Below are 16,638 nucleotides of genomic sequence, written 5' to 3' on the forward strand. Positions count from 1 at the left end.
GTAGAGTGCATGCTTAGCATGCATGAGGTCCTAGGTTCAATCCCCAGTATTTCCATTAAAAATAAATAAACCTAACTACCCCCCCAAAAAGAATTGATGATGACAAACTATATTCTTTGAAAACATATTTTAAGGCAACTTTATAGCATTACCTTTTGTGGACAGCAGAGGGTACCATTTTGTCAGTTATCTAAATCTAAAGGAGACTGTTTTGAGATAAAGCCCTTTCGTTTACTATGTTATGAAAAAAAGAGTAGTTCCTTTTTTTTCTTAATAAAAATTTGTTTTCTTCTAGAGCTCTGTTTATATTTATTTGTATGGCTATGCTGATGTCAGAAAATTTGATAGAGTAGTCATGAAATTTAGAAGAATTAATAAACAGTATGAAATCTTCAGAGCATAAATTGCATTTTTTTCTGTAATCATTTTATGGTTTTTGTTACTTGCTAGCCAATAGTGGCATTGATAACCTCCTGTCATATTGGGGTTTCTTTTTAGGTTATACATTTGAATCTTAAAATTCTGTTTCTCGAGTCATTCCTGTCTTAATTCTGTTTTGTAGCGGAAAATGTATATTGTCATTTGAACTTAGTTTACTTTGCTACAGAAAGTCTTAAGCCTTATTCTTACTCTCTTAAATGACCATGTAAGGTTCTGGGATCCTTATTTGTGCCTTGAATGTTTTCTGCATTCTGTGAATGTCCAGCACAAATTTATCAATTGCCATGGTTATCCTTTGTAAAATCTGCCCCCATTTTTCTTCCCGTATGTAGTAACTGACAATAGACCTTTTGCTCCTTCATAAAGTGACAGTATGTGACTACTTCTTACTTATCAGCTATTTATCAGATACTTTGGTCTTTGATCAAACTAACCTTTGCCCTGCTAACTTTCAGGGTGGTTTTTAAGAATCAAATTAAGAATATGTAATTAAAAGGACTTTGAAAGAACTTTCAGATTGCAAGGCTGTAAAGGGTAGGGTAATAGTGGGAAAGTACAGGATGATGAGATGGGTTTAAAAGGGGCATTTAAAAAGGGAACCAACCTACCAGATATATTTTTTAATTAATATCTTGGTGAAAGAGTTGAGAGCTTGTTTACTGTTCTCCAGGTGATTCCTTGGTTCATTCATTTAAAAAACAATGCTTACTGTTGGGTACTGTGCTGAAAATAACAATATGAAAAAGATGAGGTACCTGCTTTTGAGAATCCCTTATTCTCATAGAGGAGTGAACACATTTTAACAGTTTCACAATTGAAGGCAAGAGCATCTCTGTGGTTGACCTAGGAGTGGGCAGGCATTGGTCAGAGAAGCCTTAAAGAGGCCAGGAGAGCTGGGCTTTGAAGTTTGGTTGAGTTGGAGTTGGCTGGGCAGATGGTGGGTGTACAGTGTAACAAGGAGTTGGCTACCTAGATTTAAAATCTAGCTCTGATACTTATGGTGTAGTCTTAGGCAATTGTGTGCATCAGTTTTACCATCTGTAAAATGGGGATAATAATTGCACTGACTTTATAGGATTGTTGTGAGAATTACATGAATATATGGCGACCATTTAAACTGTGCCTGGCATATACTAACAATTGAAAGTTAACTTTTAATGTTGTCATTTTAGAAATCTAGGGGTTGGAATTGGCAGGTTGTGGTCTTTGACTGAATGTGAGTGTTAAGAGTAAAGGATGTGTCTAGGGTAGTGGTTCGTAGCCTTGGATGCATGTTAGAATCATCTGGGCAGTTAAAATATGCTGATACCTGGGCCCCACCTCAGACGAATTTAATCAGCATCAATGGCAGTGTGGCCCCAGGTGATTCTAATACTGTCAGACTGGGAACTACTGGTCTAGGACCATTTCCAGGTTTCTGGCTTGGGTCACTGGATTGCTGATGGTGCTGTTTACTAGGATAAAAAGCAAATTGAAAAAAGATGTTGCTTTTAATGTAGCACTTGGGCTCTCTAAGAATCCTTTTAGTATTTGCATGACTTCACTTTTTGTAACTAACAAATACTTTTTAAATATTTGTTTCTGGATTGGATATCATAAATGACCCCAGACTATATAGATGACTTTCATATTCTTGTGTCTTCATTTCATACTTTGAGTTTCTTTTTAGGTATTACCTGTATTATCTGCTGCTGTTCTTTCTCTTTGGACTTACTACCTTTCAGTATACCCTGTAATTTACTTATTGTTAGGTTTGTTTGATTATCTTTGAAAAATTTTTTTGTTGCTTCCTCTCCTTCATCCTGTCCAGCCCCACAACCACTGCTACCACCACTACTAGAATGTAATTTCCACCAGAACAGAGATCTTATATTTTTGTTCACCAATAAATGCCAAATTCCTGGTACATAGTATATAATACATATTTCTTGAATGAATGAATGAAGTACTATCAGGCTGGTTTTGTTTTCTTCTAAGCTCTTGGCTCTGCTCCAGAGTAAGTGAGATATTGTAGAGCAGAATTTCAGAGGGATCTGTGAGAACTGTTTCTTCCTGTATTTAATTGATAAAGACGAAGCTTAACTTCTGGTTGCTAAAGGTTGTAAGAATATAATTGAGCAAATGCTTCTTAATACATCTTAACAATGAAAACTTTTTTAATGTTTTGGTAGGAGCCACCAAAGCCACCTCTAAATAATTTTAAAGTGGGAATGAAACTTGAAGCTATAGACAAAAAGAACCCTTATCTGATCTGCCCTGCAACTATTGGAGATGTTAAAGGAGATGAAGTTTATATCACATTCGATGGCTGGAGTGGAGCTTTTGATTATTGGTGCAAGTATGATTGTCGAGATATTTTCCCAGTAGGGTGGTGTCGCCTCACAGGAGATGTATTACAACCACCAGGAGCTCATGGTAAGATAATGATGATAACTGACTAGTACGTGTTCTTTTATTTTATTGAAGTTAGGTCTAACTGCTGTTGGCATTAAGGTTAGGACTTCATGCCCAACTGAGGAGCAGCAGGCAGAACAGTGAGGGTACTGTCCAGGCTAGAGAACTGGAGATAAAAGAAAGCTATAATTAGAACCTAGCATCATAGTCTGAATTGACAGTCCGTAACAGAGAATATGGGCAAAGCTGTAAGTCACACTTAGACCATTGAAGCCTTGCTGCTGTAAGCATTTTGGGGTGCTCAGCTACCTTTACAGTTGATATTCTATTTAAAATTATGCATAGTATTCCATTGTTTATATCTCAAAGATAGTTTCTTAAAGATTGGGCATAACAACTGTTATATACACGTTTTACATGATTTCATTTGTTTTTCCAAGTTAAATTGATACTTTGATATTATTGTTAAGTAAAATCTACATGTCAGTGAAAATTTTTGACTGTGGAAGCCATTGTGGATTAGTGCTTCGTTTTAGTCATGTGTTTATCAGTTGTAATGCTGTGCTTCCTAAGTTGAATACTATGTCATCTAGTCTAGATATTTTCTTTCAGAGAAAAGTCATCAAAATATTGAAGCTCCTTGATTGTCTCTTCCAAGTATATAGACATGCCTAACCTGGTCTTCTGTGATGGAATTACTGCTGAGATTTAGTGGAGTCTAAGCACAGAACTGAATCATTGGCCTAAGTTAAATGTAAACTTACTAGTTGAACACATGTAAACATACTTAATGTTTACCCTACTAAATTTGTTTATTTATACCAGAAAAAAAAGAAACGTTGGTCTAGAAAATGATTAGGTAATGTGTATGGAGGAAGGCTGTGGCTAGATATGAGAATATAGCCATATTATTCTTATAATTGCTATTAGAATCTTCTGTGATTTGGAACTTTAACACATCCCATTATACTACAATACTGCATACTATGATGTTCTTTTTATTAGGTACCTTTTTTACCAGTTCTCTGCTGCCATAATTTTAAGACAGATATTAATGGTAGATTTTTATAAAAAATTTAGTATAATACAGATATATATGTGCATATGGCACTAAAATAAGGCATAGTTTCTGCCCTCAAGAAGTTTACCTTCTAGTGGGAGAGGGATGAATGGAGGGATAGATTTGTTTTTTAAAAATACAATACAGAATTAGTATATAAAAATAGTGACGTATGCTAGATATTAAGGTGGCCCAAAGACATCCAGTCCGTTTAGGCTGGAGGTAAAGGTGGTTAGGTAAAGGAAAGTTTCACAAAAAGACACATGATTTGAGTATTAAGAGAGGAGAAGGAGCTTGCCAGGCAGAAGGGAGACAAAGGTAGGGGGCACAACAAAGGTAAAATTACACAGTGTGTTCTGAAAACTGATGAGTTCAATTTGCGACACGGTGACTTTGGAATGAGTGGTCAAGAATGCTGTTTTCCTCCACTATCTGGTCTCCCCCCACCTTTTTTTCTTTTTTCTTAGTAGCAGAGTTCGGCTGCCTAATGTAAAGACTAGATTTCTAGCCTTTCTAGTAGTTAGATATGGCCATGAGACTTAAGTCCTGGTCTATGGGATAAAAGTATAGGTAGTGTGTTCTACTTCCAGGAAGTGTATTACAGAGAGGTGAATGCCCCATTCTCTCTTCCTTCTTGCTTCTGTCCTGCTGCTTAGGAATGTGGTTATTTTGGGGGGAGCTCCATCTTGAACTTTGAAATGGGGGCCATATGGAGTAGAGTGGAAAGCAGAAAGGAGCCAGAGTCTCTGAGAACTTTGTGGAGCAGAATTTTTATAGTAGCCTATTCCAGACTGTTGTAAGAGAGAAACTTCTGTGTTATGTAAACCACCATTTCAGGCTTTTCTCTTACTATTAGCTGAATTTAATCCTAACTAATTCAGGACAGCCTGGTGGCCATGTCCATTGGATCGATGCATATACAAGTATGAAGCCTAAAAGAGTTAGATTTTGGTTGACAGAGCAGGCTTGAAAATCATCATGTTCATTCAAATAAATACTCTTTGTCAGGAGAGATTATAGGTGCTGGCGGGGAAGGGGTGGGCAGTTTACACATCCTGTTGAGAGATGTAAGTGGTGAAAGTTTGAGGTGTGGTTTTAATTGTACATATGTAACAGGTGGAAGTAGAAGAGGACCCATGACAGAACCTTGTGGGTTAACATTTAAGACAGTAATTCTCTTGAATCACTTGAATCACCTGGGGGAACTTGTTAAAAGACTGATGCCCTAGTACTCACATCTAGGGGTTCTGAATCAGTAGGTCCTGAGTAGGGCTCAAGTGTTTCCATTGCACATGGTTTGAGGCCTAAACTTTGAGAAACACAAGAATAAGAGATGGGTAGATGATAGAATTCAATTTAGGACACTGAGAAAAAGCATGTATAAATGTAGAAGAGTCACGAGATTGATGCCTCCAAAAACAAGAGAAGAAAGATTTTAAGCAGTAAATATTCAGCACTATCAAATGCAGCATTAAAGTCAAGAGGGAGAGCTCATTAGTGGTCTTAAGTAAAAGTGTGATTACTAGACTTATTTGAAAAAAATGGATATAGAGAGTTGAGTAAATAGGAGATGCAAAGTGTTTTTTAAAATGTGGCTTCACCAATGTTTTCTGAGATCTGCCTCCTCTGTCCTCTACCACACTAGACTTTTCACCAGTTAAAGTGAAATTTAGATCCTTTACCTCAATTTATGTCTCTTTACCCTCCACCATTCATAACTGTCTTATTTCTCCTGCATTCATTGAGAGTGGCATTAGACAGTGTGATACTTCTTGCTTCAACCATAAAACATAATTTAGAAAACTCAAGAGGAGAAGGAAAGTCTATTGTATTTACCCACAGTTTTACTCTTTCAGTCTTCCTTCTTCCTTCCTGATTTTCAAAGATTCCTTCTTTTGTCTTGTTTTGTTTTGTTTAGAGAACTTCTTTTAGTCATTCTTTTAGAGTATGTCGTCTGGCAACAAATTCTTAGTTTTCCTTAATCCAGGAATGTCTCTATTTCTCCTTCATTCTTGAAAGATGGTTGCTGGATATAGAATTCCAGGTTGGCAGTTGTTTTCTTTCAGCACTTGAAAAATGTTGTGCAGCTTCCTTCTGACTTCCATGGTTTCTGATGAGAAGTTTGCTTTTATTCGAATTGTTTTTCCCCTATAAGTTTCATTATGATTGAGTCTTTTTCCTAGTAGTTCTTCCAATGTTTACTTTATGCTTATCTGTTTTCTGGCTACATTATCAGGTGTATACAAATTTTGAACTCTTATAACTTCCTAGTCAATTGAACCTTCTGTAGTAATCCTTTTTATGGTGTTTGTTTGTTTGCTTTACCTTAAAGTCTACTTTATCTTGTGTCAGTGTAGTTACACCAGCTTTTGTTGGTGTTTTTATTCTTTTTCTCTCTTTGTCTAATTTTCAACCTTTATCTATCCTAATCTAAAAAGGTGCATTTCTTGCAAATAGTTGGATTTTGATTTTTTGGCAAGTCAGCTTGTCTTTTAACTGAAGCTTTTAATCTGTTTATATTTATTGTAATCACAGATATATTGAATTTTCAATATGCCATCTAATTTTGTGCTTTGTAGTTGTCTTGGCTTTTCTATGTTTTATTTTCCTTTTTTGGGTTATTTTTTCTTACTCCATTTGTTCCCCTCTTCTTGTTTGAAAGTTATACACTATATTTTCTGTTCTTTTAATACTCTAGGAATTTTAACATGCTTTCTTAAAGGAAGCCTGAAATTAATCAATATCTCTATTCTGCACTGACAGTGAAAGGAACTTAGAATACCTATTTACTCCTTTCAAATTCATGTTATTACTGTTGTATATTTTAATTATGTATTTTTGTAATCCTATAAACTATTATTGTTGTTTACATAGTCAATATTTGTTGAGATTGACCAATATATTCAACATGTTCTTTGCTCTTTATTCCTCCATAGCATCTCAAACCTTTCATCTGGAATTAATTTTCTTCTGTCTAGGGTAGAGCCTTCAGAATTTCCTTTAGTGAGTATTTGCTAGTGGCATGCTTTCTCAGTTTATGTTCATCTGAATATGTCTTTCAACTCTTTCAACTCTTTCCTTGAAAGACATTTTCTCTCGATGTAGAATTCTAGGTTGGCAGCTATTTTCTTTCAGCACATTGAAGTTACCATTCTTTTGCCTTTTGATTTCCATTGCTGTTGAGAATTCAGCTGTCATTCTCTTCCCTCTGACTATAATCTCATTTTTTTCTCTAGCTGCTTTAATATGAGAATTCAGCTGTCATTCTCTTCCCTCTGACTATAATCTCATTTTTTTCTCTAGCTGCTTTAATATTTTCCTGTTGTCTTTGTGTTTTGCATTTTCACTCTGATACTTCTAGGTGTGGGTTTTGTTGAATCTTGGCAAAACTATGCTTACATGAATGATAAGTTGTTTACTTTCATTGTGAAAATTTTTAAATGTTTGATACTATAATTTAACTGTTTTATCATTAAGGATTTCAAATGACACAAGCAATGTGACATTGTAAGACACTTTTTACAACGTTTTTTCATTTTTCTTTTTTTGTCCTTTTTTAAAAATTGAGGTGTAGTTGATTTGCAACATTGTGTTTCAGGTGTACAGCAAAGTGATTCAGTTATATACATTTTTTTCACATTATTTTCCATTTTAGGTTATTACAAGAGATTGAATATAGTTCCTTGTCCTATATAGTAAATCTTTGTTGCTTATCTACTTTTTGTATATTAGTATGTATCTGTTAATCCTATACTCCTGATTTGTCCCTCCTCCCCATTCCCCTTTGGTAACCATAAGTTTGTTTTCTATGTCTGTGAGTCTCTTTGTTTTGTATATAGATTCTTGTATTATTTTTTAGATTCCACATATCAGTGATATCATTTAATTTTTGTCTTTCTCTGTCTGACTTACTTCACTTAGTATGATATTCTCTCGGTCCATCCATGATGCTACAGATGGCAGTATTTCATTTTTTTTTAATGGCTGAGTGATATTCCATTGTATGTATACACCACATCTTCTTAAACCAATCATCTGTTGATGGACACCTGGATTGTTTCCATGTCTTAGCTATTACAGTGCTTCTGTGAACATTGGGGTGCATGTATCTTTTCAAATTGGTTTTCATATTTTCCAGATATACGCCCAGGAGTGGGATTGCTGGGTCATCATCATGGTAGCTCTATTTTTAGTTTTCTAAGGAACCTTCATACTGTTTTCTATAGTGGCTAAACCAATTTACACTCCCACCAGCAGTATAGGAGGGTTTTCTTCACACCCTCTCCAACATTTGTTATGTGTAGAGTTTTTGTTAATGGCCATTCTGACTGGTGTGAGGTGATATTCATTGTAGTTTTGATTTGCATTTCTCTTATAATTAGCGATGTTGAGCATCTCTTCATGTGCCTGTTGGCCATCTGTATATCTTTGGAGAAGTGTCTGTTTAAGTCTTCTGCCCATTTTTGGATTGGGTTATTTGGTTTTTTGATATTGAGTTGTATGAGTTCTTTGTGAATTTTGGATATTAACTCCTTGTTGGTCGCATTATTTTCAAATATTTTTTCCCATTCCATAATTTGTCTTTTCATTTTGTTGATGGTTTCTTTTACTGTGCAAAAGCTTTTAAGTGTGATTAGGTCACATTTGTTCATTTTTGCTTTTATTTCTTTTTCCTAGGAAGGCCAATCTAAGACAATATTGCTACAATTTATGTCTGAGAATGTTTTTCCTATTTTCTAGCAGTTTGATGGTGTCATGTCTTATATTTAGGCCTTTAAACCATTTTGAGTTTATTTTTGTATGTGGTATGAGGGAGTGTTCTTATTTCATTGATTAACCTGTATCTGTCCAGCTTTCCCAATTCCACTTGTTGAAGAGACTGTCTTTTCTCCATTGTATATTCTTGCCTCCTTTGTTGTAGATGAATTGGCCATAGGTGTGTAGGTTTAGTTCTGGGCTCCCTATTCTGTTCCATTGATCTATATGTCTATTTTTGTCCCAGTACCATGCTGTTTTGATTACTGTAGCTTTGTAGTATTGTTTATGACTTTCTTTGAATACAAATAATCCAACCCATGCTAAGGTAGGTTTTGGAAGCAGTAGAGTAGAAACAAAGATGTGCCCATTGGTACCACATTCTGATTTGTAGATTCACAGAAGTCCCCAGAATAACCTTAGGATTCTGGGGACAGTATGGTGAAAAATTGTTAGTTCAGGGGGTGGGAAGGGATAAATTGGGAGTTTGAGGTTTGCAAATATTAACTAATATATATATAAAATAGATAAATGACAAGTTCATACTATATAGCATAGGGAGTATATTCAATGTCTTGTAGTAACTTATGGTGAAAAAGAATATGAAAACAAATATATGTATGTTCATGTATGACTGAAGCATTTGCTGTGCACTGGGAATTGACACAACATTGTAAACTGACTATACTTCAATAAAATATATATATATATATATATATATATATACAAAAAATTGTTAGTGCATAATCACTCAAAAGACATTGTATATATGATTCATTTTGATTTTTTTCAAGCATTTGCTTATTAATTGCAGATTAATATGGTTAGTGCTATACTTACACAAGGTGAAATACTCTTTTTGCATAGAGAAAACATTTATTTTAGCAATATATCATTCATTAGATGACAGCTATAATATAAAGTATCATTTTTAGATACAATGTGATATATTCTTGAAAGCCAAATATTTTAAAATTATTTTTAATGTAATTTTTCTCTAATAGAAAAAGTAATAAATGCAAAAAACAAAAAAATGAGAAAAGCACATAGAGATAATCATAGCAAACAGTTTTATCTATATTTGTTTTCATAGTGCCCTTTTTTCTTTTTGTTTTACACATAGATGTTTAGAACATGCACCCAGCCAAATTAGTAGAAAAATGATAAGTTATGGTATATTTACTCCTTAGAATAATATAGAACAATTTAGAATAGTGAGAGTTTTCCCATTTACTAAGAATGAAAATTCTCCAGGATGTATTAAATAAAAAAAAAAACCAAATACATATGTATAATGCCATTAAGTTAAAACAAAACAAGTATGTATTTCTATATGTAACTATTGATGCATGTGTATAATTCCATAGAAAAGATCTGAAAGGCTACACAGTGTATCGAATCTGTAATAGTAATTATTTATGGAAAGGGGTGTAGGGTGGTAAAGGAAGTGGTAATGGGGACTTGATTTTATCTGTGGCCTTTTTTAAAAAAAACAAGAATGTATTTGTATTTTACATTAGTATCTCTAGATTAATTAACAGTTTCAGTTTGAAAAGAGATTATCCTTCATATTTTACTTTCTTGACTACTTTTTCATGATATCTTGTGATTGTATTCCCATGTGAAATATATCTCTACAAATTCAGTTTTATTTCTGTTTTATATTCCATCATATGGTTATATCGTAATTTATTTAACCAAACTTCTATTTTGTTTGACATTTATAACATTTCAAGATTTATGTTACTAAACTAGATGATATGAAGACTATATTTTTGCATACTTCTCTAGTTATTTACATAGAATAAGTTTGCTGAGTAGGGGGGTATGTTTCTCAGGCTGACAAATTGTCATTCAGAAAGGTGTACTCATTTCCACTCCCCTCAGAGGTGGGTGAAAATGTTTTTTTCCTTCTCCAGTCAATTTTGGTCATTATCTTATTTTTGCTAATTTTAAAAATGTTATTAAAAAATTTTTTTTTCCTAGATTACGAGTGAGGTTAAATCTTTTTCTTTCCATGTATTTTGGCCAATAGTATATCTTTATCATTTTCCTGCTAATTACCTTTTCCCACTTTTTTCTTAGAGTGTTCCTTAACTTGTTGTTCTGTTTGAGTGCTTCGTTTATTGCACATATCAACCCTTTGTCAGAAAAGTAAAAACTTTTCCTCAGTGCTTTGCTTTTTAATGTTATTTAGGGTCTTTTTAGAAAACGTACAGAAATATTAAACTTATCCACTTGAATGTTTAATAATTTTTTAAACGTTTTTTATTGAGTTATAGTCATTTTACAATGTTGTGTCAAATTCCAGTGTAGAGCACAATTTTTCAGTTATACATGAGCATACATATATTCATTGTCACATTTTTTTTCGCTGTGAGCTACCACAAGATCTTGTATATATTTCCCTGTGCTATGCAGTATAATCTTGTTTATTCCACATATATCTGTCAGTATCTACAAATTTTGAACTCCCAGTCTATCCCTTCCCACCCACCTCCCCCTTGGCAACCGCAAGTTTGTATTCTAATGGTATTTTCTTTCTCTTTCTGGCTTACTTCACTTAGAATGACATTCTCCAGGGACATCCATGTTGCTGCAAATGGCATTCTGTTGTCATTTTTTATGGCTGAATAGAATTCCATTGTATAAATATACCACATCTTCTTTATCCAGTCATCTGTCGATGGACATTTAGGCTGTTTCCATGTCTTGGCTATTGTAAATAGTGCTGCTGTGAACACTGGGGTGCAGGTGTCTTTTTAAAGTAGGGTTCCTTCTGGATAGATGCCCAGGAGCGGGATTCCTGGGTCATATGGTAAGTCTATTCCTAATCTTTTGAGGAATCTCAATGCTGTTTTCCACACTGGCTGCACCAAACTGCATTCCCACCAGCAGCGTAGGAGGGTTCCCTTTTTTCCAGAGCCTCTCCAGCATTTGTCATTTGTGAACTTTTGAATGATGGTCATTCTGACTGGTGTGAGGTGATACCTCACTGTAGTTTTGATTTGCACTTCTCTGATAATTAGTGATATTGAGCATTTTTTCATGTGCCTGTTGATCATTTGTATGTCTTCCTTGGAGAATTGCTTGTTTAGGTCTTCTGCCCATTTTTGGATTGAGTTGTTTGTTTTTTTCTTATTAAGTTGTATGAGCTGCTTATATATTCTGGAGATGAAGCCTTTGTCAGTTTCATTTGCAAAAATTTTCTCCCATTCCGTAGGTTGTCTTTTTGTTTTACTTATGGTTTCCTTTGCTGTGCAGAAGCTTGTAAGTTTAATTAGGTCCCATTTGTTTATTCTTGCTTTTATTTCTGTTGCTTGGGTAGATTGCCCTAGGAGAACATTTTTGAGATGTATGTCAGATAATGTTTTGCCTATATTTTCTTTTAGGAGGTTTATTGTATCTTGTCTTATGTTTAAGTCTTTGATCCATTTTGAGTTTACTTTTGTGTATGGTGTAAGGGAGTGTTCTAGCTTCATTGTTTTACATGCTGCTGTCCAGTTATCCCAACACCATTTGCTGAAGAGACTGTCTTTATTTGATTGTATATCCTTGCCTCCTTTATCAAAGATTAGTTGACCAATGTTTGTGGGTTCATTTCTGGGCTCTCTATTCTGTTCTGTTGGTCCATATGTCTGTTTTTGTCCCAATACCATGCTGTCTTGATGACTATAGCTCTATAGTATTGTCTGAAGTCTGGGAGAGTTATTCCTCCAGCCTTTCTTTTTCTTCAGTAATGCTTTGGCAATTCTAGGTCTTTTGTGGTTCCATATAAATTTTATTATGATTTGTTCTAGTTCTGTGAACTATGTCCTGGGTAATTTGATAGGGATTGCATTAAATCTGTAGATTGCCTTGAGCAGTATGGCCATTTTAACAATATTGATTCTTCTAATCCAGGAGCATGGGATATGTTTCCATTTTTTAAAGTCTTCTTTAATTTCCTTAATCAGTGTTTTATAGTTTTCCGTGTATAAGTCTTTCACCTCCTTGGTTAGGTTTATTCCTAGATATTTTATTACTTTGGGTGCTATTTTAAAGGGGATTGTTTGTTTACTTTCTTTTTCTGTAGATTCATCGTTAGTGTAAAGAAATGGAATGTTTAATAATTTAAGGGCCTTAAAGTTAAATAATTTCAAAAGGCACAAATAATATTAAATTAATTGAATGTCATAAATTTAAAAGATCTGTATTGTTTTAATTTGTTTTGACTATTTCTTAAACAAATTGGAAATGTTTGCTTTTCAACCTTTGCTTTTCAACATTTTTATAGGATACAGTACTTAAAACGTTTTCAAATAAGGACTAAAGACAATTTGCTTGTATATTTTCTTAAAGAAATGTAGTGAGGCATCCATGGATGCTACTTTATTTGACTTTACATTAAAACCTTCTTTAAGCTTTATGGTTTTCTTTTCAAAAATAGTAATTAAATTTAATTTCCTTTAAAACTTTTTCTAACAGTTTTTCCCCCAGTATTAACATTTCTGTAATCAGAAACAGCCAAGTTCTTATCAGGTTTATCATTGGTAGAAAAAAACTATTGAGAAACATAACCAGCAGAAATTTAAGCAAACCGTGTGGCTTTTTTCCCCTTGTTTATTTAGGTTTTCCTGTCTTGTCTCCTGTTAATGACTCTTAAGTCTTTCAAAGCTCTTTACTTCTGCTTCGTGCTGTCACAGCTCATCAGATTTATTCTGGAGACCTGTACAGGGTGTCTGGTGAGAAAGAGTGTGTGTGCTGCTATGTCATTGGCAACTTAAGGCTGAATCAAGTAAACTAAAACAAGGTCCGTTGTAGATTTTCTTCTTGCAGAATTTACTTGCTCTTGCTGTCCTTTGTTTCAATTTGTCCCCCTCCACTTTGTAGCTTATATATATAGTTTTCTCTAAAAAAGTGATAGAAATTTAGGAATGCCCTGTAAACTGTTGGTTTCTTCTCATATTGCCCCTTCCTTTGTCTTCGGCATATATAGTTATAGAAATTTATGGCCAGTCATTTCATTAAAGTTCAAATATTTAATACACAAAGGAGCAAGACTTGGAATCCAGCAATTTAGAATCATTATTGGGACAACTATTATTTTAAAGGCTATTTATGATTTAAAAAAATTTTTTCTTTTTCCTGTCTTTATTTGGGAAAGTTTGTTAACAAATAGGTTACTGTTTCACTTTATAAACACAATAAATGTAGGTTTTTAGTCTTCTCAGAAATTGGGGAAATTCAGAAGGAGATTCTTCTCAAAAGTTTGATCCAGTATTAATTTTTTTCTAGTATTGTGGGATATTCAAAAATTTTTATTTTGTTTTATAAATTGCTACATTGTAAACCACTTACCTGGCTTTAAGGGTACTTAAATACTTTTAAAGTTAACTATATAATTAAACTTTAAATTTATGTAATTTCTAAAACATTGATGAATTAGTTTTATTTGACTTAGCTTCAGATTTATGCATCATTGATTATAAATTAATGACCCACACTGATGTGAAGTGTAGTCTTGTAGTCTAATTCTTTAAGCAATTGTGACCGTACAGACCAGGAAAGAGGGCAGCAAACTTCCAGATGCTTTGAGTATAAAGTTGCAGGATCCCAAGGGTATAGAGGAATTCCCCTAGTCCAAAGGGAAATGCGGAGGAGGGGAAAACCTAGAATCAGGAAGGTGTAGCCAAGCATTCCTGTGTAGTGGCACCATATGCTATCAGTGGTCAACTTAACTCTTTTCTTAATAAAATCCTCCTGTTTATTTGGGTTCCCCATCCCCTGCCTCTCATGGAAATAGCTTTAATTTTCAAGTGGAACTTAATGGTAATATGACATTTCCTTCACAACTTTGTAAAACATTTTTGATAATGAATAATTGGTAGAACTATCATGTTAGGTTTTCTTTGTTTAGTAATTCAGACATAAATTGTATGAATAGGAACTTTCTTCTAAAGATTAAAGTAAAAAATAGATTTTAAATATAATTATCTTGGACACTGTTAGCTGCTTCTTTGAATGCTGGTTTATGTTGTGTGTGTATGCATGCATGTGTATGGTTTAGTTTTTAATTAAAATTTTAAGGGAGTGGGTTTTAAAATCTAAACTTTTGATCTTTTTAAAAATGTAACTAGTCATTTTATATTATAGTCCTATTTGGTAAAGCCCTTCCTATGTAATATTTTTCTTTTGAACTGTTTCAAAGTTAGTCTTTTGAGAAGTATTTCAAAGTTCCCAGTGAGCAAAGTAGCTGCTCCCCACCCCCACCTCATTCTCATTTAAAAAAAAACAAAACAAACCAGAAATTATGGCTGCTTTTGCTCTTTGTAACCAGAGGACGTAACCAGAGGACTATGTGGTTTCTATAATTTGTGCTTCATCTCTCTTTAAATATTAAAATTAAAATTTTATAGTTTTTCAGACGTATATTTACAAACCTTTTCCTTTTATACGACTGTGTGTTTAGTAAACACCACATAAAGCAGCACTTTTCCTTTATGTTACAGTGGGTTAGATGTAGCAGAGGTACATAAAATTAAGGCGGTATAAAAAGTTCAATGTATATCAGTCCTATCAGAAAACTTCTGAATAAACACTCAAGTATTTGTTTAGATTTTTGCCCTTAATGTAGCTTATAATAAAATACAGACTAATATGCTTAGCATATTTAGTACTTTTCTTGCTTGGTATAAATGAAGTAGTTAGAAATGCTCTCAACCCAAATTATTCACTCAAAAGCCAAGAAATTTAAAACAGCTGATATTTACAGCTTGGAACAAATGTTTTACTTGTGCAAATGAGTCAGCTATTATGATGCAAAGAAGTATCTGGAAGAAAAAAAAAAAACAAATGTCCTTTCTCTGTTTTAAGTATTTCAGCTAAATACTACAGTAATTGCAAGCAGAACCTGGAGCTTCTTTCTTGTTTCTGTTCTATGATATATTTTAACAAGTTCTCTTGAGACTATTAAAATGTCTTGGTTTTTAGGACATGTAGTCCAGCGGGGATAACTTTGTCAACAGATACAGTGGGTTGGCAGTTAGATTTCGCATGTCTTCTCATTTCTTTCCAGATTCTCTGACCCAGGGTAACCTTTGGTTCTTCTCTGAAGGCTGGAGTGAAGGAAGTTTGAGCAGGTGACTGATGATGACTGACTATACAGCTCACAGACAATGTGAATTACTTTAGCAGTCCTTTTAGTCCCCTCCTCCCACTCCCTCCCCTCCAAACCAACAAATGCAAATCGCTTCATCCCCATTTGCTAGAAATTCAGGCTTGCTTGGGCAACATGGGTTTTGTTGTTAACTTGCTTTCTCCAGAAAGGCAGTTTTATTCCTGGTAAAGGAGAAAGGCTCTCAGGTGGAACCTAAATCACCCTCATGGTAAATACAGCAACAGCTTGTTTCTCTGAAATATTTCTAAAGGTAGGAATTACCCCAAAAGTTTCTTTATATTGCAGTTGAAATGTGGTTAAAGAAATTAATTGTCTGCTTTGTTAGCTTTTGTATACTAAATATCGCAGTCATTTCTTTTATCTCAAAAAATCCTCTATTTTGTTTTAAATATTACTTGTTGAAATTGTGGGCACTATTATTTGATTAGTCACTTCTAAAAATTGTTTTATGGTACAAGGGAAAAGTCAGATTTTGGTTATTTCCACCATAAAAATGGCTTAAAAAAAGGAACAACCCTATTATTTTAAGTCAGACTCGATCATTTAAATCTCCAATTTATAATGAAAAGTGTTGCCAAATTTTTTTTATAGCTTTGAGGAATATTACATGATTTTTCACTGGTATTACATGAGACTTATTAAAAGGATTTTTATGGTATAGAAATGTGGATAACGTATCTTACTAATTAAATATAGTGTCAATACATTTAATGCATTTTGTGGAAATTATAGTGGTGACTGCTATGATTTTTTTAGGAGTATAATCGAAGTCACTGTACAGACGTCATTCAGTAAGACAAAATATGCTATCATTTAAAAATTGAGTGGT

At 33.9% G+C, this 16,638-nt stretch overlaps 1 protein-coding gene across 1 annotated transcript in view; it reads left to right on the top strand.

Annotated features, from left to right (window-relative positions):
* Positions 1 to 16,638, top strand: part of SCML2 (Scm polycomb group protein like 2) — a 91,761-nt gene that overhangs the window by 35,877 nt on the left and 39,246 nt on the right. Inside the window, exon 7 of the mRNA XM_031445805.2 lies at positions 2,613 to 2,856. Within this exon, the coding sequence (XP_031301665.1) occupies positions 2,613 to 2,856 (244 nt within the window). The remainder of the gene's footprint in view (positions 1 to 2,612; positions 2,857 to 16,638) is intronic.

The sequence above is a fragment of the Camelus dromedarius genome, chromosome X (assembly GCF_036321535.1).
Source record: "Camelus dromedarius isolate mCamDro1 chromosome X, mCamDro1.pat, whole genome shotgun sequence".
NCBI classification, from domain to species: Eukaryota; Metazoa; Chordata; class Mammalia; order Artiodactyla; family Camelidae; genus Camelus; species Camelus dromedarius.